The 22,886-nt window shown below is 33.4% G+C and overlaps 1 protein-coding gene across 1 annotated transcript in view; it reads right to left on the bottom strand.

Annotated features, from left to right (window-relative positions):
* EPB41L5 (erythrocyte membrane protein band 4.1 like 5) overlaps positions 1 to 22,886 on the bottom strand; it is a 97,928-nt gene that overhangs the window by 53,314 nt on the left and 21,728 nt on the right. Inside the window, exons 4-14 of the mRNA XM_004674720.2 lie at positions 17,379 to 17,421; positions 16,353 to 16,431; positions 15,317 to 15,361; positions 15,094 to 15,146; positions 13,146 to 13,266; positions 12,923 to 13,010; positions 11,632 to 11,720; positions 9,052 to 9,121; positions 4,202 to 4,371; positions 3,218 to 3,324; positions 2,219 to 2,246 (exon numbers count right to left, since the gene is read on the bottom strand). Coding sequence (XP_004674777.1) covers positions 2,219 to 2,246; positions 3,218 to 3,324; positions 4,202 to 4,371; positions 9,052 to 9,121; positions 11,632 to 11,720; positions 12,923 to 13,010; positions 13,146 to 13,266; positions 15,094 to 15,146; positions 15,317 to 15,361; positions 16,353 to 16,431; positions 17,379 to 17,421 — 893 coding nt within the window. The remainder of the gene's footprint in view (positions 1 to 2,218; positions 2,247 to 3,217; positions 3,325 to 4,201; positions 4,372 to 9,051; positions 9,122 to 11,631; positions 11,721 to 12,922; positions 13,011 to 13,145; positions 13,267 to 15,093; positions 15,147 to 15,316; positions 15,362 to 16,352; positions 16,432 to 17,378; positions 17,422 to 22,886) is intronic.

The raw sequence follows: 22,886 nt of genomic DNA, 5'->3' as shown, positions 1-22,886 counted from the left end.
TCATACCCTGATATTAATAGTTCTCTAGGTAGAAAAAAATGAATAGCTAGGACATGACAAGGTGAGACTAACTGTACTTAGTACCAATTTTTTTTCCCTTTTGAAGAAGCTCTAGTCATGTATCTACCATATAGGAGGATAAACAAATTCAAAAAAGGACCTAGATTTATGTCTGAACCTGGTAATTCTAGGAGACCTTGATACATACCAATGGCTGAGACCATACATTGAAGTCATACTAAATAGAAGTTCTAGAATAGTGATTTGAAAATAGCAAGCCCTCTCCTATGAAACAAACCTCTAGTTGTTCAAAATTACAAAATAAAATGCAAACATCAAGTAAAGACAATGTTTACTCAAGATAATTTACTAAATCTCAGAACTAAATCTTGCACTTGTTATAATTTTCTCTCTTCTTTCATTCTGCCACATTCAGTGTGATGGCAGTTCTAATACAAGCGAATGCAGCCAAGAATATGGAAATAACTGTCCCAGAAATTCGGACTTTGTATCGGGTATGTGAAATACGTTTAAGAACTGAAGAAAGTATGAGAACAACTACTAAAGAGAAATTGTAAAGAAGTAACAAACAGGGGCCTCCCTGGTGGCCCAGCTGGTTAAAGCACAGCACTAAGAAGCTAAAGCCATAACAGTACAAGTTCCATCCACGCCCCGGAGGAGATCCACATGGCGCGGCAGACTTCTCCTGACCCACCTGCTGCTCCCATCAGCAGTGTACTTCATCGATCTGCCTGTTCTGCTCCCCACTCTGTCTCTAGTGAATCCTCCTCTCACCACCCCTGCATCTCTGGCCTGTACCCCCAGTCCTGTATGCAAAAATAAATAAATCTTTTTTTAAAAAAGAAACAAATAGAAATTCTGAAGTTGAAATGTGTAATACTGAAATGAAATGTTCACCAGGACATCATGGCAGATTTCCACAGGCTGAAGGGTAGTGAACTTGACAGGTCAAATGAGATTGTCTAGTAATAGGAACAGAAAGAATAAAATGAAGAAAGTGAACAGACTTATGGGATAATACCATCAAATGTAGGTACAGTCAAAATCCTAGAAGGAGAAACTAAAGAAGCAGAAAGAAAATGAGGAAATAATGGTTGAAAACATCACAAATTTTATGAAAATAACATGGAAAAGTTCCAGAACTGGACTAGTAGTACTTAGACAAATGAATGGACTTAAAAACCAAGTTACTGGAGGGAAAATCTATTGTAATGAGAAAAAATGATATGAACATAAATGCATTTTAAAAAATCCCCAAAAATACATGAAGGAAAAAATTTTTTAAACTCAAAGTGAAAAACAGACCAACTGAAAAGTAATTACTTTAGTAACCTACTCTTAGTAGATTTAGCTATAAAGAAGATAAAAAATAAAATAAAAGTCTTGACCAATGTGTGTAAAACCAACTAGACCCCACAGGTATGTATGGAACATTCTACTCACCAATAACAGAATATACATTTTTCTCAAATGCAAACACCATTTTCCAAGATAAACATGTTATAGTCATAAAGCAAGTCTCAATACATTTAAAGCAATAAAAATCATTCAAAGTGTGGTCTTCTAACACAAAGGAATAAAACTACAAACAACAACAACAAAAAACCCAAGAAAATTAAAAGATATCCATCAATATGTGTAGATTAGGCAAAACACTCCCAATTAACCAATGGGTCAAATACAAAAAATCATAAAACAAGTTAGAAAATAACTTGGGATAAATAAAAATAAAAATAAAAAATTATGTAATATGATTTGTTTTAAGTTTTGCTTGTTTATGCATAAAAGAACCCAAGCTCAAGCCAGAGGTGCTGAAGGGGGTGGGGGCCATGAGACAATTCACCAGAGACAGTAGGGAACAGATCAGGTACTGACTGAAATACACTGCAGAGGAGAACAGTAGGTGAGACAGGAGAGGTCTGCTGCACCATGTGGGTCATATCCCTGGTGGGGAATTGAATTCATGCAGTGGCTGTGGATAGCTTCATAGTGCTGTGCTTTAACCAGATGGTTTATTTAAACTTTTATTTTCCTTTGTGTCAATTTTATGGGGCATTATACATTTGTTTCTCAACTGTATCACCGATACTAAGGAACTTAACACTTTGATATAGTTCAACAAATATTTAATTTATGACAGCAAATACATAAATTCTAAAACACTATGCCAATTACTAAATTGCAAGACTACACCCACCTGAGTTCTTCAGGTTTTGCTGTACTTGCTGAAGGAAGAGAAAAAGAAAATGTCCCATTAGTTTTCTCTTACCTGGTAAACTGTTTCACTATTCATAAAAGTAAATCTTGATTACTTTACAAATCCATATTTCCCAACTACAGACTTATTCAGTTCACAGAAGTACTCATAACATTAAAATCAGTAAAAGCAATTATAGTAATAACTATAAGCTGTAATAAGAGCAATAATAATTATGTGATAATAGAAATAAAAGGTTACGTAGGATAACCTAAATAAAACCACCACAAACTGAAATGATTTCATTTGTGGCTATATATACTATGTATATCTATAAAACATATATATTATTTTAGTCACATCCAAAAATATGAATTTAAATCATTATTAAAAAAAAAAAAAACCAAAGTGCCAAACATCGCATCATGTTAGTTATTTTTGGACTTGTTATAACAATGATATTGGACATATTTAAAATTTAGTGTTGTTTTAATACAAACTAAAATTCAAAATGAGATGTTTTAGTTTAATGAAGTAAACCATGTTTTTTATTACATAAAGACTAATACAGTAAAGAACATTTATGAATTTAGAAGTGTCTATAAAATGAACAAAAATTTATTTAACACAATACTTAATATTAATAAACTACAAAATAATTTTTGTTTAAAATGTGTTTTTTTAGTTCTAAGGGGATTTACAAGATTATTAAAAATGAAATCTGGAAATCAAAACGCAAAAGAAATAAAATTACTGAAACAAATAAAATCTGAACACAAATTCAGAACACTGTTTGAATTGGGATTAACAAAATTTAATCTCAAAAACAAAATAGGCAATTTTCCCTTGTATTTTTTATTAAATTACTTGTGTGGAAACCAAATAAAAAAATTAGAAGACTCCAGTTGATTGAGTAGACTTAAGACAACTTCCTCTCAAGCAAATAATACCAGTACACAATGAACTGACAAAGTCCTCTGGAATAGGACTGCATTTCACCTTTCATTTGTAGAGTTCTCCGAGAATATCGCTTGCTGGGTCTTCTTTCAAAGGATGCTGATCTTCTGGGTTTATTAGTTTTTGTGGTCTGATACTCAGTTTTCCCACTAAAATAATCAGGCATATTTAAAGAATAAAAGAGTTAAGGCCTACACACAAATGAAAGTTTCCATTGAAGTTCTCCTGAAAAAAACCATCCTAAACTTCATCTTGAAGAAGCGACCAATAATACTGATGTCTCCCTTTACCATATTATTATTTCACTCTGTAAGCCATGTGAGATATGCAAATGATACTAATTTTTCTAAAGTATACAGCTCATTTCAAATCATCATAAACATATTTGCAGTATCTCTGCTTTTATGAAACTCTTTTCCCTTCGTCATCCACACACCTCAGTGCAAAGTGTGCAATTAACTCAAGATTTTCAGTTACTGTTTCTAATTGTGGTATGCACTTCGGACTTTTCCAGAAATATTTAAAACTATTGTCATATTCGCCCTGATTTCCATTTAAATTGTTAAAAAAATGTTATTACACTTTTAATACAGGTACAATAAAAGCTCTCTTACATGAATTCCACAGTCCCATCATATTATTGTTATCTCCCATTTCTTCTTTAAATCTTAATGACTGATACTCAAAGTATTCCAAAAAATCACAATCAGTTATTTAATCTCAAGTAAACCAATACATTGCTAATTTATGACTAATAAACAGGGATTCTGTAAGAATAAGGAACTTACAAAGAACCAGAAATATCTGCATGTCTCCAACTATTGAGAGAGACTGAATATGTATGTATGTGTGTGTGTGTAAAAATTCGGGAGTTAATTATATACAAAGTATATGTTAAGAGAGACATAAAATCTATCACACTGTTATGTTTTTACCTGCCTAGTTTCCACACTTGTAAATAGAGGGGTGGCCTAAACTTTTGGTCTCTATGAAGGGAAGAAAGAAAAAGCAGCTAAAAAGTCTAACCTATATCTAAATCGCGATCCCAGTCGAATAAATCCTGATTTATGAGAACTCTTTTGGACAGGGCCACGCAGGCGGAAGAAAGCATGATGCTCCACAGCACATTTCCATAAATGTTTGCAAGCTTTTGGATGATCCAGTCTAAAAACAAATGTATGCTCTTGTTCTTTGCCCTGAAAAGAAAAGGATATGGAGAGGTAATTATTAGGTAGAACACTCCTGTGCCCCATTATTCAGCCACAAATACATCCACATCATTTCACAGGATTAAATAATAAAGCATCTAGTTATCATGTCTGATAATTCAGACATGCTTCATAAATATCTACATAAAAAATAGTTGAAAGCAAGCTATTTATTTTTTCAGCCAATATAAAATTATCCCTAACAACTGTCCCTCTACTTATGTGATTTCACCTCCTAGTGTCATATTTTATACACCAAAATTTGGGATACCTGGATAATCATAATTTAAAGAATCATGTTAAATCTAGCAATATATATCAAAACTTTTTTTTTAAAGATTTATTTACTTATGCATATAGAACTGGCGTACAGACCAGAAGTGCAGGAGCAGTGAGCGGATTCCCCAGAGACAGAGTAGGAACAGAACAGGCAGATCGATGAAAAAGAATGCTAAACATTAACAGCAACAAAAATAGCATACGGAACTCTCATACATTGTGGGTAGATATGAAAATGTTGATAACACTGTGGAAACCAGTCTAGTGTTATCCACAAAAACCCAACAACTACATATCCATGTGTTCAGACCAGTTCTTTTAAGTCAAGAACTGAAATTAAATGAAATATCCATCAAAAATAGGAAGTGTGATCTATTCCTAAAATTGAATACTATGTATAATGGTAAGAATGAACTGAATACAACTAATTACATCAGGGCCAAAGTTCACAACAATGTGAATTACAGAAGCCTGATTCAGAGTATTCACTCAGATTTTATTAACATAAAGTCAAATTGAAGAAAAAACTAATCCAAGGTTTTAAAGTGAAGTGAGTATTTATTTACCCTTGGGGAAGCTATTTGATGAGGGCCACAAAGGAGAATCTGTAATTCTGGAAGCAATCTATGTCGTCTGGGTGCTGATCATGTTAAAATTCAACAAGGTGTACATTTAGTCAGGTGACTACCGGAATATATTTTGTAGTTCAATAAAATTTACCAACAAAAACCAGACATAGAAAAAAATACAGGAAAGTATACTTTAAAGTAGAAAAAAACCTTTTTATGACACAAAACCCAAAATTCATAAATCTACTTTTTTTAAAAGTACGTGGCAAAAAAAATCACCATAAGAATGTTAAAAGACAAACCACTATTAGATAAAATATTTATAGTTACTATGACAAAGAGAGGGGAAAAAAACCCCAGCAATTTAAATGAAAAATGGGCAAAGGATTAACAAATAGACAGTTTGGAGAAAAAGAAATAAAAACTAAAACACATGAAAAGGTTTTCAATATCACTCATAATAACAGAAAACAAAAACTTACAGTTAAATTCCACTTCTCATCTTTCAGATAAAAATGTGATAAATACCCTGGGCCCTCCCTGGTGGCGCAGCGGGTTAAAGCACAGCACTAAGGAGCTTAAGCCACTTCCGCATGAGTTCGATCCCCACCTGCCCCGAGGAGATCCACATGGCACGGCAGACCTCTCCTGACCCTCCCGCTACTCCCCTCAGCGGTGTACTTCGTAGATCTGCCTGTTCTGCTCCCCTCTGTGTCGCTGATGAATCCTCTCACCCTCCACATCTCTGGCCTGTACCCCAGCTCTATATGTATAAATAAATAAATAAATAAATGTTATAAAACCCTATAAAACAGATTTCTGTGCTGATAACAGTGCAACTTGATAGTGTCTCTCTTGATCCAGGACAAATGCCCTTTCTTATTTGACCCAGCAAATTCACCCAAGGAAATGATACTATACTTAGATACTTGCCAATGTTCAGATTATTGCATAAATAGAAGTTAGTATATGGAATATAAGTTAACTGATTAAATCAATTACAATAAATTCATACAACAGGAAAGTATAGATATAGTTTGTTAATGAAGAAACAGTTTATATACTAATATGGGGAAGATTCCAAATTATAGTTAAAAAAGGATGAATAGAGAACAGTGTGTAAGCACAATAGCTTCCATACAGAAATGCAAGTTATATACATTTGCTTGTATATGTATAAAATACCTTCCAAAAAAGGGCCCTCCCTGGTGGCGCAGCGGGTTAAAGCACAGTACAAAGAAGCTTAAGCCACTTCCACATGAGTTCGATCCCCGCCTGCCCCGGAGGAGATCCACATGGCGCGGCAGACCTCTCCTGACCCGCCCGCTGCTCCCCTCAGCAGTGTACTGTGTTGATCTGCCTGTTCTGCTCCCCACTCTGTCTCTGGTGAATCCTCTCACTCTCCGCATCTCTAGCTTGTACCCCAGCTCTGTATAAATAAATTAATTAATTAAAAAAAAATACCTTCCCAAAAAATCCAATAAGTTAATGCTCTATTATTGCTAATGTAAAATGCCATCAATTCTAAAATGCATAATTATTTTGCAGCCTATCAAGAAACTGACCAGTTAAATTATGACCATAATTTTTTTTTTGGTTTCTAACGGCTTTATTTATTTATTTTTCATCTTTAAAGCTTTAATTCTTATTTATTTTAAATTAAATTTATTTATTTAGATTTAATTTACATCATTGCTCATTTTTAAAAAGGGTTTCCAACCACCCTCCCCACCGGTGTAGAGTGTAGTCCCTATAGAACTTCCTCCCCCAACTCACCTGTGCACCATTACCATAGTCCCTGTGCTCTTACATCCCTCCTTCTGATTCCTTTCCCTCCCTGTCCCTTGCAGGATGTCTCTGGTTTATAATTGTCTGTTTTTGTTTTGTTTTTATTTTTTAATTTTTATTGTTACTATTTTTTTCCCAATGTCTTACTTGGTTCCCCTATATTCTCCCTATTAAGTGAAGCCATCTGATATTTTTCTTTTATCTGCTGACTTTTTTCACAGAGCATAATAATTCCTTCCAGCTCCATCCATGTTGCCACAAATGGTATTAATTTATCTTTTTTGATTGCTGAGCAGTATTCTATTGTATATTATACCACATCTTTTTGATTCAATCATCTAACTTTTGGGCATTTGGGTCGTTTCCAGGTTTTACCTACTGTAAGTAGTGCTGCAATAAACATAGGGTTGCCTTTTGAAGTAATGTTTTCATGTCCTTTGGGTAGATCCCAAGGAGTCATATGGTAGCTCCATTTTTAGTAATCTGAGGAACCTTCATTCAGCTTTCCATAATGGTTGTACTAGCTTTCATTCCCACCAGCAATGTAAGAGAGTACCTTCTTCACCACATCCTAGCCAACATTTGTTGCTGATATTTTTTTTGATAGGCATCATTCTTACTGGTGTAAGGTGGTTTATCTCATTGTATGATCATATTTTCTTATAACAGAATTATACTTTATTCTTCTTACAGGACTGCTATTACATTTAGATACAAATATCATTTTATATAAGCGCATACACTTATACCATAAAAAGTAAAATAAGTAGTTTTATATGTGAAGTTTGCCTCTGAATCATTTCCAGCTCACTTGGTGATGATAATAATCATCATCTTCTGTGCCACCAAGAGATTCTTTTCAAATGTTCTATTTTTATCTCTGAGTTTTCTTCTAATCCCTGTGATAGACAATCCTTTCCATGTATCTCAGTAATAAAACTTAAAATTTTCAAAACTGGGCCCTCCCTAGTGGCAGAATGGTTAAAGCACAGCTCTAAGAAGCTAAAGCCACTTCAGCATGAGTTCGATCCCTCCCTTGGAGGTGACCACATGGCATGGCAGACCTCTTTGGCTTGCCTGCTGCTCCCCTCAGCAGTGTACTTCGTTGATCTGCCTGTTCAGCTCCCCACTGTCTCCGGTGAAGCCTCTCACCGCTCCTACACCTCTGGCCTGTACCCAGTTCTGTATGCATAAATAAATAAATCTTAAAAAAAAAAGAAAGGCTTTTCACCTATTTTTTTTTAAATATTTATTTAATATTTCACCTAATTTTTCATCTAATTTTCTGAATCTTCTTTCTAGTCTTCTTGTATTTCATTGTACATATATATAAATCTTTTTAACATTTGTTCAAATTGCTTTTATCTATATATATATATGTGCACTTTTTCAATTTTATTATTTACAAGCAGGATATTATTTATTTTTTTTGAGCCTGTTAATTTTGACAACTGAGAACACAAAATAATGCTCTCATCTCCCAAAATTTCTTATGCTGTTTCTTTGTAGTTAAGCTCCCTCACTGCCCCTAATTTCTATCAATCAGTGACTTATTCTCCATTCCTCCAGGTCTGCCTTCCCAGAAGGCATATAAAATGGAATTATATAGTAAAAGTCTTTTTTGAGTATGGTTGCTTTCACTTAACATATTTAGAAACTAGATTTAACTGGAAAAAAAAAAAGCTAATCATTATAATCATTAGTTTAAATATGTTATTAAGCAATATTAGGTCGATCTTTTTGATTTATCTTTCGGATTAGAGTCTAAAAAGAAAAAAATTATATAAATACAAATCTATATGTATATATATCAGATATAAATGATGAAATAAGAATATTCTTTTATGTTGTATTCTTTAAAGCAGAAAACCGAATTATTAGGATGGTGCAATCTGAAGGAGAAAATTAATTACTAACTATACTGAGTTTCTACTCTATGGCTCTATAAAAAAATAGGCACACTGCTTCTCTGTTAGAGACTTAATTTATACATAACTTAATAGCTAAGTAAGAAATGTTATAGAAGTCCTACCTGATCATCATCTTCTACAACCACTAGGGTTAATTTATTCTTCTTAAAATCCAATCTGGTTATCTTGGGCCTATAATAAAAGGAGAATAGCAATCAGATTTGAAATATATGTACTCTAAATTAAAAGAACTGTTGCTGTTACTTCAAACACATTAATCACTTAATTTCTGAATTATAAGCTGGTAAGAGGAGGTATAACCTTCATAGTCCATAAAAAAATCCTCCAACTTAAAATATAGTTAGCAGAACAGATATTTCAAAAGCAATACCTTTGGCAAAAATGGCATTGCATGTGTATCAAACATTTAAAAATGAAGGAAAAAAGAAGTTCTTATATTTTTATTTCTCCCACATGTCACAGCTTTGATGTTAATACGAGGTTTCTCCTAGCCTAGTATTAAAGCAGTACAAGAAAGACTACCCAGATTTTCAAAAGGCATAAAGGAAAACAAATTATCGATTAGGAACTTCAACCTTTCTCTTGAGCAATTTTGGTTTGAGGAAATAAAGCTTTAAATTTTCTTAATTAAATCTAACTTTCTGGCTAACTTTCCAACTCTATCTCCTACCTATATGAAAATTCTATACAACTTACCATGTTTGAATGCTGTGCTTTTATGAATTACAAATGCCAAAGCAATGCAACTCCACTCTCACTAATTTTTAAATGTAACATATAAAACCTAATTGGCAAAATAATTTGTTTACAAGATTTTACTAAAACAGTTAAGTAAGTTAGTATAACACGTGTGGGAGGAGTGCAGAAGCCACCACTTATTTACCTATTAACAAATATTTAATGCTTACTAAGTGACAAGTACTCTTCTTAATACAAGTGATTCCCACAATTTTATAAGGTGGAATAAAAAATGCTTTTATTTGCCTAAAACATTCTCTGGCCATGAAGCATGTTCCATCTGCCTTCAGGGCAAGCAGGATGTGTTAGGGAATTAACTCTCATGGACTGGATAAATACTCCAGCTCCCTTCACATTCAATGGACAATTAGAATGGTGTCCCACCATTCCTCTCAGGGTCCCTAACAATAACATACGGATGTAAAAATAAATATTTTATTCAAATTTCTGAAGGGAAATTTCAATCTGAAACTCCATCAAGAAACTTCAATTATCAAGAAAGCAGGACATCAGATTAACCATTTAATTCACGGCATCCAAGTATTCAAATAATTTCTCTTCTACACTCTTTTCTTAGGCCGTTACATGAAGACATATATTAGAAAATCAAAAGCACAGGAAGCGGAAAATCTTGGTTCAAAATAAACAGAAAAAAATGGGACCCAAGATGAAAGCTGAAGAACAGCAAGGGCAGGAACCAGTTCCAATAGAAATAGACGAATGAATCATTTACTGCAACCCTTGGGAATCTGAAGTAGCTTAAAGAGAAGACAAAAGCAAGCAGTTTAAAGGAATGCATGGAGTATGTGAGAATGGAGGACAGGAAGAGGGAGCCAAGAACTCTAGGAAAAACAAAAGACTACACAGGAAAAAAACCTTAATTCCGATTATGATTTCAAGAATTTCCAGGGTGAGCAAGAAGACAGGACCGTGAGATAGCAGCATTGTACAAGGGGATTTATTGAGTGCTCTATAGAGATTTTTGCAGAGAAGAAACCTGGAGGGACAGTATCACAGAGACTTAAAGAGGAACAGGACAAGAGAACTTTCTGAAGAGCCCAGGAAAGAGGGAAATTTGAGAAAAGGGGGGTTCCATCTGTCTAGGTGATGGCATTTCAGTAGCAAGGGGGAAGTCTCTGAATCAGACTTCCAAAAGCCAGTGGCTGAGAGGTCTTTCACAGCTATAGGAGTTGTCACATTTATTCCTAACAGATAATGGGTACAATTTGTAATCCAAACAGGCTGGTTCTAAAAGCCTGAAAATATACCCACTGGGCGATGCAATTAAATGTCTGAGAGTTTGATGCTGGTTGACTGAAGAGCTAACAGTCCTAGAGTGCTATAAAAAGTAAACAACATAGGGGGCCAATATACAGGGGTCATTTTAATACAGATTTTTGGGTTTTGAACCAATTAGACAAAATCTAGAGAACTTAGTGGTTATGAAATACAGGTTAAGTCTATACTGACATAAAAGTAAAATGCAAATATAATTTAAAAGTATGGACAATGAAAATGGAACACAGAAAGTACAACTTAAAAGGAGGGGTAAAAGTCTAACATCATCTTCCTCTTACCCTATATGAAGTACAGAATAAAGAGACTGTGGAACAAGAAATACTAAAAATAGTGATTATAACCATATGACAGGACATAGCGTCCAAGTGGGCATGTAATATTCACATATAGACTATTTATATTAAGACACACATTTTGGCATTCCTTAAGGTAAATGGAATCTATGGATAGAAGAGATGTTAAAACTGCCTTTGGAAAGTGGGATTAAAGATTTGTTGGAGTGTAACAGGAGACAGTTCCTTTTCATTACATGCTTTTCACAATTATTTGATTTACAAACTACTTTATGTGTCAACTTGACAAAGTGGTCTTACTTGCTGAAAAAGCAAAATCACAGTAAGTATTTTGACATTAACTTTGCTTACCAAAAAAATAATCCAATTTTGGTTTCTCCTTCAAAAACAAGAACTCCTGTCGGGGTTAGTCCCAAGCTATAGTCATTCCCATCTCTAGCCTAATTTGAGAAGAGCAAATATGTTAGCTTTATTTATATAAAACAGGTTTCACTTTCACACAACTATTTAATTTCATTGGCACACTGAATGATACTAGTTATACACACACACTAACAATCATATGCAAGGTGTTTTCAACAAATGTTCTCAAAATAACATTCTCAAGAAAACTATACTTTTAAGGTGTATCTTCATTGAAAATAGATTGCTATACTCCCTTTATGGAAAAGCTCTTTCCAGAATATAGTCTCCACTAAAAGCTTTAAAAAAGACTGCCTTTCTGTGGAAATTTAAGCTAAACATAAATCACTACACAAGGACTTACCCAAATCCTTGCAAACTATAAATCTGCAATGTTGCTTCCTAAAGTATTTTAGTTTCTTCAGAGACTACTCAGTTTAAGTAATGTGAAATGAAGTGAAAGAATTAAAAATAATTTCAAAATAGGAAAAGCTTAAAACTTTTACATGAAGTTCTAATCATTCAGTATTTAATATTAACCTTGAAAACCACATATCCAAAGTAGCTCGTGCTAGGGCCTCCCTGATGGTGCAGGGTTTTTTGTTTTTTTTTTTTAAAGATTTATTTATTTATTCATACAGAACTGGGGTACAGGCCAGAGATACAGAGGGTGAAGATTCACCAGAAACAGAGTAGGGAGTAGAACAGGCAGATCGATGAAGTACACTGCTGAGGGGAGCAGCAGGCGGGTCAGGAGAGGTCTGCCACGCCATGTGGTCACCTCCAGGGCAGGCGGGAATCGAACTCATGCGGAAGTGGCTTTAGCTTCTCAGTGCAGGGCTTTAACCCGCTGCGCCACCAGGGAGGGCCCGGTGCAGGGTTTTTAAAGTCAGCATTATCATGCTATCACAAGCCACTACAGCACGAGTTTGATCCCTGGCCAGGGAGTTGACCCACATGGTGTGGCAGACCTCTCCTGACCCGCCCACTGCTCCCCTCAGCAGTGTATTCCAGTAGATCCACCTGTTCTGCTCCCTACTCTGTCTATGGTGAATTCTATCACTGCCCCTTATCCCACATCTCTGGCCTAAAATCCAGTTCTTGTATGCAAAAATAAAATAAATAATAATAATAATAATAATAATAATAAAAGTACTCAGTGCTAGCCTACGCAAGCTCTATATTGAAAAATTCCATAGCCTTGAAGGTATAAAATTGTTTAAAACAACACAGTGCTTACCTTAACTACATGCATATCAACTCCATACATTTCCAGCCATTTGGCTTTATTTAGGTAATTGGTTTCAGCTTGTGCTGGTGTCTGACCTCTGAAATTTGAAACATTATTTTAAAAATATAAACATATTTTTATTGGTATATTCTATACCAAATATAAAAACAGAAAACAAACATGAGATCATTTTGTGATGATGTTAAAGAAAATGTGATTAAATGTCAAGTACCTGTATTCCTTCCACTTCTCAAAAATAGCCAACTCCATCTCTTCAGTCTGAATGGGCACAAACCTGAACTCAGATACAAGTTCAGGACTGTGCTCAGCAAGATCAAAGTCACCAAGTTCAGCTACAAATATAAGTTTCACAAAGTTATATTCTGTTAATAAATTTATTTTCAGCTAAATCTTTCTTTAATGTTCAAGATTGCTAACAAGATTAGGACGATTGCATTCTTAAATTATCAGGAATTTATAATATCCAAACCACCCCCCAAAAAAATCAAGCTTGATCTTATTATGCCTAATGTCTATACACAAAAGTCACATATTTGTGGATATACAATTATGTACCACTCTTAATTTATTGGTAACTCATAATATTTAGCTCCTGAAATTCTCTTTCTAGACAACCATAGAAAAATACCTTTTGATTTTGTAATAAATAATACACAACAATCTTGAAAAACTGAGTAGATAAAAATGTTGAGATCATGCACAGAACATATATAACTATAATATGAAATCTCTGTCCTTCTGGAATTTAAAATTATTAATCCCAAAAAGAAAACTGAAAGAACAATTACAAAAAAATATCCGGGACAGCAAGACAGCAGAAAAGAACTGGAGAATAGCCAACATTTATGTAATCAAGTGTGGTACCTCAAAACCACTGGTTTGGAGAAAACAAGGATCCTAATTTTCTATACTTCAGGAAATTTTCCCTTAAAAGGATGTATAATTCCTTTTTAAAAATTAAATATTTCCATTTTGATTAAAAACAAAACACAACTAGTTATGAAAACTACCTTTAAAAAAAGTTATTTCATTTTCTTAACAGACTGCTTCACAAATTTGTGTGTCATCCTTGCACAGGAGTCTTGTTAATCTTTCTCTTGTACGAAAAATTTTAGGCTTGCCATAAAACATAAAAAAATGTAAAAATGTCTTTTTAGTGCTACAATAACAGATATATACTACAAATTTCAGAGGAACTAGAAGTAAATATAGAATCACTTAACAAGTATAAATTATTAATGTTTTGATAATCACTATTCTTTTATCATAGTATATAAGATGCTCTAATTAGAATAGTTCTCCTTTGTAAAATGGATTGAAAGTAAAGTTTTCCTAGAAAGTCAATCTTCAGAAGAAAATAACTAAGTTTAATGGTATTTGATCAGTAAAACATGGTATAAAAGATTGAGTGTTTCATTTATCTTTATTTATTGGAAAGCTTTTTTTTTTTAAAAAGATTTATTTATTTGTGCATACAGAACTGGGGTACAGACCAGAGGCTCAGAGGCGGTGAGAGGCTTCACCAGAGACAGAGTGGGGAACAGAACAGGCAGATCTATGAAGTACACTGCTGAGGGGAGCAGCGGGTGGGCCAGGAGAGGTCTGCCACACCATGTGGTCACCTCCAGAGCAGGCAGGAATCGAACTCATCCGGAAGAAGCTTTAGAGTCTCAGTGCTGGGCTTTAACCCGATGCGCCACCAGAGAGGGCCGGAAAGCTTTTTTTTAAGTTCTTAAAAAAATATCAGAAACTTAAAAACACATGACCAGTACTTCTTCATGGAGTCACTTCTAAGATGAAGACTAAAGCAAACCATGAGGCCATGCCAGTAATTTATGGATCACTGCATTCATTTTAAGGGAAAAAAAATCAGCTGAGGGTGCAATGAATATTTGCTAAATTATCAGTAAACAGTAGACTATTTTTGTTTGAAACCATTATTGATGGAATGTAGCACACAAAGTCAAAGGATCTCGAGAAAAACAAGGAAACATTCCAAAGCAAATCAAAGTAAAAGTCAGAGTAGAGCAATGATACAAGTTTTTACAAAAAGGGTAATGTTTCTTTTCTTGAACATTACTCAATGTTCTTGAATTTTTTTTAACTCAAACAAAAAAGAATTCTGTTTTACTCTAGCAGTCAACATAAGAACTGCTTACCTTGCAGATTATAAGCTGCCAACTGAACAGCTGTATCAAAGGGACACTCTAATCTGAGACCAAAACACAAATGTGTTAGACAAGTCAACTCCACAACCTTTAAGATAAATACAAATAATAACACTTTATTCTGAACAATTTTTTGCATTATCAACTAAGATTTTATTTTTCAAAAGCATTTTCAACAATTCAAAAAATTGTTTTGCTTTAAAATGATACTTACTTCCCACTGAGAATATCTTGTTTTAACTGAAGAACAAATAAATATCTAAGAAAAATAAAAAGCATAAATTTAGCTAGCCCCAGTATGATCTAAAGTGAAAAATAATCCTACTCTTCTAAGTGGAGGAGAAACATTCCAATTATAAAATGTTAACCATAATGTAAGTCCATAAAGGAAAACGTGACTGGGGGTAAAAAAAAAAGCAGCAGTAGGATTATGAGGATGGCAGAATGTCCCCAGGATTCACAGCAAAGAATAGCAAGCCACAGAGCTCAGTACAGCAACCTTAAGATTAAAGCAAATGATTGAGGGCACTGTAGGTCTGATTTTCTACCCTCTTATTAAAATAGCCACCTCATATGTGAAGGAATACAGGAATATAGTTAACTATAAATAATAGCTGTACCTCAGTGGCAGTGTTCAAGGAAGACCTAATAAATAGCACATGCATATGAATCACTGAGTTGGAATAGAAAGTAACTGAATAAATACAAAGGAGGAAGAAGGACAAGTTAGAAACTGAACAACCAAAACATAACAAGAGCTGTAAAGCAGTATTATCTCAATTAAAAAAGTACACATAACCTCCTTTTTATTTATTGAAAATTACTCAAACTAAGTCAGATTATTTATTTAAATTACATTTCATTATATAAAGAAAGTCAGGAAGCAAGTCAATCAAACTCTCAGTGGCCAACAATAAACCATTTTAAGCCTAAGTAAACGTAACACGGTAATGTATTCAAACACATCAGTCCTGTTTAAAGTCCATGAGTTGACAATGATACCTAAAGAAATCACTAGTTGAGGATATTAGGGAATCAACTCTACTCTGAAAACTGATAATGAATCATATAATTTTTAAAAGCATTCTCCCAAAATTAAATTGTTTTCTGTGGTCTTGTTATCATGAAAAAATAAATAAAAACACAATAGCTGCTTGTAAAATGGAAAGAATTATGAAAACAATGTTCTAATATCTTATCAAGTCTGACCAAACTTCTTACTCCTGTGTAATTCTAGATAGCAGTCTTACCGGGTTAGCTCTTCACGGAGATTATTTGGTTCTGAGGAATAAAATTTAACTCGGAGATGCAGACAATAGGGTGAACCAACTACCACAAAGAAAAAAAAAAGAAAGTTGTTGTTTTTTTATATAACTAAATAGTTAAGAACTTTCTGCCAGCAAATTTGTCAAATTTAATTAATTGGGAACAGAAAATGACAGGTTATTGTAGCAATACTTCAGGTTACATTGTAGTCTTAATTAAATCTCATCCAAAATGAGAAATAAGTAGGATTTTGAAATGTACAACCACCATATATTAATGCCACTGTCACCTGTCCTCTCAAGAATGGCAACTCTAGGTTAATCTAACATGAACAGACCAAATACATCAAATTAAAATATTCTGACTACAATCCAACAGCCCTCAAAGCCTATCCAGCTGCATTTCTTGGGAACACAGAGATGCTTACATTATTCATTGTTCATGGTATACCCTCCCATGTTTTCAAATTTACCTTCAAATTCACTAATCTCTGTCTCCTCAGTGGCCCCATTATTTTGTAAAAGCAAAAACTGAGGTACCCTGAAATCTGCTATTAGAAAGGCTAACCTGGATTGCGAATTAGAAAAACACCCTTATTTTTTTCCCTGGCTACTTAGAGGAATAAAACTGACATTTTATGTGAATTGTTTAATATCATTATTCTTAATAGTTACAATCTTAATGTTTCCAAACTCCATATTTTAAAGAGCAGGGCAGATTACCAATCAGGACCATTTCAATATTAAGTAATTACTAAATAAAAGTTAAGCATGTAATAGAAACTCAATCTCTGTACGCCTTTCTGGAAACAATTTGAATGGCACTTGAATTTAGATTACATCAGCTCTCTATATCTGAGAGGGAGGGATTGGTCAGTAGATCAGATTAAAATTAGTTTTAGAATACAGATATACTCTGAAGTAGATTTTCTATGTCTTTACTATCAGGAATCAAAGTTTCTAATACATAATCATATATTTTTGTCTTTTCATAATTTTTTCAGCACATACTTTTTACTTGCTTTTTGATGCTCTTTGTACCATCCAACCAATGCTGAAAACAAAAACAAAATTCAGTCATTAAGCAGATGATATAACATAACATTTTAATCACCAAAAAATAATTTTCAACATGTTTCTGGTGATAAACATTATTATTTCATGAGAAAAACAAAAGTGAGAATGAAAATGAGGGGAGAGGGTTCTCTGCTCAAAAGCCACAGTAACTTAGAAACATGAACAAAGACTGACTTAAAACTAGTTAATGTGAGTTCTAAAAACAGTTCTTCTCCTCCCTTAGTGACAAGGGCCATACCTTGCCTTTAGTATTGTTTTACTATTCCCCATCCCTAAATTGACAATTTCAAAATTGTTAAAATTAACAGATCACAGTTAAAAAAAATTGGTGAAATAACAATGTCACATTAAATATTACAAAGTAGACACTATTCAGAAGTTGCCCACATATTATTAGTACAACCAACAATAACATGAGATCTCATAACCATCTATTAAAAGAAGCTGTTTTTGCTTCTTTGCTTTACAAATAAATGTTAGCACTGTGAATAGCAGACATCTGCTTTCAAGTATAATGGCATTTTGAGCTGTGTAACCTCTTCACTCTGAAATGCGCTCAAGAATCAGTTCCAGAGACACTCACTGATAAGAAATTCTCACTATTAATCCCTTTACTCAAAGTCCTAACAGTGACAGGATGCACTCAGCCAACTAAGATATACATGATTGTGTTCTCTCCAGCATGCTTATAATTCCAAGCATTGTAGGGAAAGAAGTGCTCTTGTGCTAACTAGCTCAGAGAGCTAAGGAATCCAGTTTCAGAACCCCAAATAGGCAGAGAGGGTAAACAAGGCTGCATTGTTACCATCTGCTTTTCTTGCCAATCACTTGCCTCGCCTCTTCTTTTCATTTTTTAAGATCCAAAAAATGAAAACTACCAGTGTGCCAGCAAAGTACCTCTACACACTGAAGTAAGATCCTTAATAAACATTCAAAAACTAATTTCTGTATAATATTTTTGCTGGATTAGAGTATACAGGCTACTTAGTCATCCTTCTTCATCTTTCAATAAATGTAGCTGTACATCTACCTTTAAGCATATTTTAAACTAGCAAATGTTCATTTTCACATATTCTTCCCAGAGAACACTAGACAAGCCAGTAGGCAGAACACATTTAAATATATTAGCAGAAAAGATTTCAACTAAGGGTGGCAAAAAGCCCACACATTATGATAAAGCACAGAAACCCAATATCCAAAAATCCCATTCAACTGTGCTAAATTACCTACTACTGCATGATGCCAATCATATATCGGATATGAGATAAACCTGGTTTTCAGATTATTTTCTCCTCATTTCCACAAACATGGATCTGAGATTTACCCTACTCTCAGATTTTGTCTATTCTACTGCAATGAATAAATAAGTGTATGGCTGGTCACCTGTCCAGTCTCATGCAGGCATTGCAGGGAGAATCCTACACCATGATGTTCATAAACCTGTGCAACTTTTCCTGGAGGCAATTTTACTATGCCTTAAAAAAGTAACTGTTTTCGATCCAGCAATTCTAGAACTAGAAATCATATGGTTGTGTGAAGATTTACCTACAAGAAATTAGAGAAAGTTTATATGTATATATAGACGGATCTATCTTATCTATCTATCTATCTATCTATCTATCTATCTATCTATCTATCTATCTATCTATCTATCTATCTATCTATCTATCTACCCACCCCATATATTAGTACGTTAGAACACCATACAGAGATTAAAAAGGAGGAAAGCACATAACCCAGGATGCTTAAAAAAATTAAAGATGTGTGTATCATCCAATAAAATAATCGATAGGCATACTAAGAGGCAGGAACATACTAAAAACAAGATGAAAAAAAGGTAATTGAAATGAATCCACAAAAATAATCTAGATACTGAAATTATCAAACAAGTACTTGACAGGAGTTATAAATATATTAAAAAACTGAATAAACAAATGACAAAAAGTTTAACAGATGGGTAATCTCACTGAGAATTTATTAGAACAAGTTATATAAAACTTTCTGAATGAATCATAAGGTCTCAAATAGAATGTTAGACACAGGAAAACATAAGATGGGTTAATTAGAAGACAAACAGAGAAAACTTAAACTATATTAACTGCTTAATAAATTGAATTAGTTAATTACTAGTCTTATAATTTTCTAATTATAATTATGTAATGATAAATATATATAATATACAACTACTGTATATTATACATAACATACTAAGATAATTATGTAAGTATATAGTCATGATATATTTGACAATATTAAATTAATAAGTTCAATTATTTATTTAATTAGCCATTTGTTTAATACATATTTAATATTAAAAATATTAAAAGCACAGTGAAAAAATTAGAATAAGAGAAAGCCAAAGAAGAACCTGATGTCAAAGAAAATCAGGGGCTGACTAGTTTACTCACATTCTTATATTGAGTGGCTTAAACTGCTTGGCTATCATTCAAGTGCAATGAGAAGTGATTCAAAAATTAAGTGATGGAATAAATGACTGTTTTTGAAGACTCCTCTGGCTGATGTGTAGAGAACAGGCATGGAGGTGATTTGGGATGCTAATTATGTTAAGACAAGAAAGAGATAGTAGTGATTTTGATCAGAGTTAGCAATGAAGGAATTAATTCAACAGTTTTGACAGTTAACGGTAAGGAATTGATCAGTGGATATAGAAGATAAGGAAGAAATAGAACAAAATTGCGTTAGAAAGTTATAAGAGAGTACTCCTTCATCAAAGGATAAGATGATGAATACATTTTAATAAATCATCGAGGGGATGGAAAGACAATAGTTTTAGTTTTGACTGATTTAAAAACTGCATTTCTGTATGTTTTAATAAAAACTTGATATTTCAATGTATTCTGTATTGGAAATTATTTATCCTTAACTAACATTAGTATTTATACATTCTGAAATGAAGAATTCTGAACATATTCTGTAATATGTGTACCTGTTGTCATAACCATTTTATATCCATGGTAAGAATTATGCTGTTTGAGCATAATATAAAACTAATATGTATCACTTATCCCAATTAAAATAATCCATTAATAACATTTATTTAAAAAAAAGGGAATGAAAGCAAATACTTAAGGACCTGGAAAATTTATTTATTTAAAGATAGGTTATAAAATAAACTGTTATGTCAAAATGTAAGAATTCACACATTTAGACAAATGCATTTTCTTTTGGAATGAGACAACCCATAACAGAACAATAAAGATGTTATCTCAAAATCACTGAGAAAGTCTGCTGGTCAGTTTTTCTTCACTGTGTTCTCCTGTATTTTCAACTTACTCATATAATGAGCACATAATACCTTAATAATCATGGATCCTTTCATTTGATTTAGCATTTTATATATTATAGTTTTTTTAATTTTATATATTATAGTTTTTTTTTTTAGAGAAAGTCTGCTGGTCAGTTTTTCTTCACTGTGTTCTCCTGTATTTTCAACTTACTCATATAATGAGCACATAATACCTTAATAATCATGGATCCTTTCATTTAATTTAGCATTTTATATATTATAGTTTTTTTAATAATAGTAAATACAATGAGGTCAACATTTCCTCCAACAGAAACCCTGCAGTAGGCCATCCCACTTATACCTATTTTCTATCACTACATCCCAACTCAAGATGCTGCTGAATTCCTTCCAGTTTCTTCAGAGAAGAAAAGTCAAGTGTACATGTGTAGAAGTGAGCACATGAGCACATGTGTAGACTGGGTAAAAAAAAAAAATCACCAGGCTAAATAAAAACTTTGACAAACTAATCTTCAGGAATATACAGAAAGAAACAAGACTAGTTACTATTTCAAGAACAACTCTAAAGTCGTTCTCTCTTTTTAGGTATTTTAGTCTCTTTTCTACCTGTATTTAAGAGTTTAGAATATCTGTACACCCTTAAAAGATGAACCCCAAACTAAAGTGAAAGGTATTTTAAAGTGAGATTTGGGAGTCCTGCTTGATGCTATTCTAGGGAAGGTCTAAGTTCATGTTTGCATATGCTTAGGTCTGTTTCCCTTTATCTCCTCCACATTCCAAGCCCAAAGACTGGAAAATTCAGAGCTTAGAGACAGGCACTGTAAGTATTTTCCTGAATCAGGCGCTATAGGAGTTGAGTTTAAATTACATTAGGAGATAAAGGTGAGAGCATGCAGATAGAGATTCTTGAATGCTTAGTGTGAAACAATATGGTTCTATTTCCTCCCCATACCTTAAAAAGCAAACAAACTCCCTTCTAATTTTCTACTTACAAAGCCTAGTTGATAAGCTTAGATATTAAAGAACATGGAGAGCCACATTTCTTTCCATCCTATTCAGCTGCATGAAACAATTACGTATGTGTCTTAAATACAATCACAAAACAACAAATATAACTGAACCAAAGAATCACCCAGGAAAACATTAATATACACAAACTCTCATCCAAGGACCTTTAGCCAAACACATTATCTGTAAACAAGTCTTCAGATAAATGATTCCTGACCTCCAATAGCCTACATAGCTTTATACTAAAGAAGTACGCCACTACTTTTGCTCAAATGGGAGAGACTGGAGTAAAAAAATTTTAACCATAGTTCAAAATAATTGTCTACCAAAGTGAGTACAGGCTTGAGTACAGGTTTATGCATTGAATTAAAGGATTGTTTTAAAGCAAATTTTATATTTTAAGCAATTACAAAATTGTTAAAATCTGTGCTTGTAAACACAGAGGACCAATTTATAGCAATGCTTAAGCTAATTGAAAACTTTTCAAAAAATCTAAATTCTATTATAAATTCTTCCTGGGTGATTACTTTTTTTGACATTAGCAGTCTCTATTATAAGGCATTCCAAAGGAAGACACAGATGAGTCATTAGACTGTATCTTACATTGAGCCTTTATTTTTTATGCATTCTGTAAGGTTTCTAAAAGCTAAATCCATGATGGAAAGAGGTAAATTAACTAAGTTATATATTTACATATACACATACACATTATTTATTTCTATATATTTATTTAACATTATTTCCATATATTTTTTACTCCCCACCACTTTATTAAATCCTATAATTTCTGTGAAGCTCACACTAGAACCGAGATATACAGTTTAATCATCTACCAATAGTGGTAACTATAATGTCCTCTTTCAACATTTATAGCTTCTATAAATGCATTTGCTGGTGCTTCCACTGTAAAATTAAAGAACAGTGAGTAGTGCATATCTATGTCACTTTTCTGGTTTTTTTTTTGTAGGAATGTTTATTAATCTAGAATTATGATTTTTCAATAATTAAATATTGGTATAGAAATAGAGCAGAGTTGGACCCTCCCTGGTGGCACAGTGGGTTAAAGCACAGCATTAAGAAGCCAAATAGCGTGGCAGACCTCTCCTGACCCGCCCGCTGCTCCCCTCAGCAGTGTACTTCATCGATCTGCCTGTTCTGCTCCCCGCTCT

The sequence above is a fragment of the Condylura cristata genome, unplaced genomic scaffold (genome assembly GCF_000260355.1).
Source record: "Condylura cristata isolate star-nosed mole 26May11 unplaced genomic scaffold, ConCri1.0 scaffold00002, whole genome shotgun sequence".
Taxonomy (NCBI): domain Eukaryota; kingdom Metazoa; phylum Chordata; class Mammalia; order Eulipotyphla; family Talpidae; genus Condylura; species Condylura cristata.
This window is presented reverse-complemented; position numbering and strand designations above follow the sequence as displayed.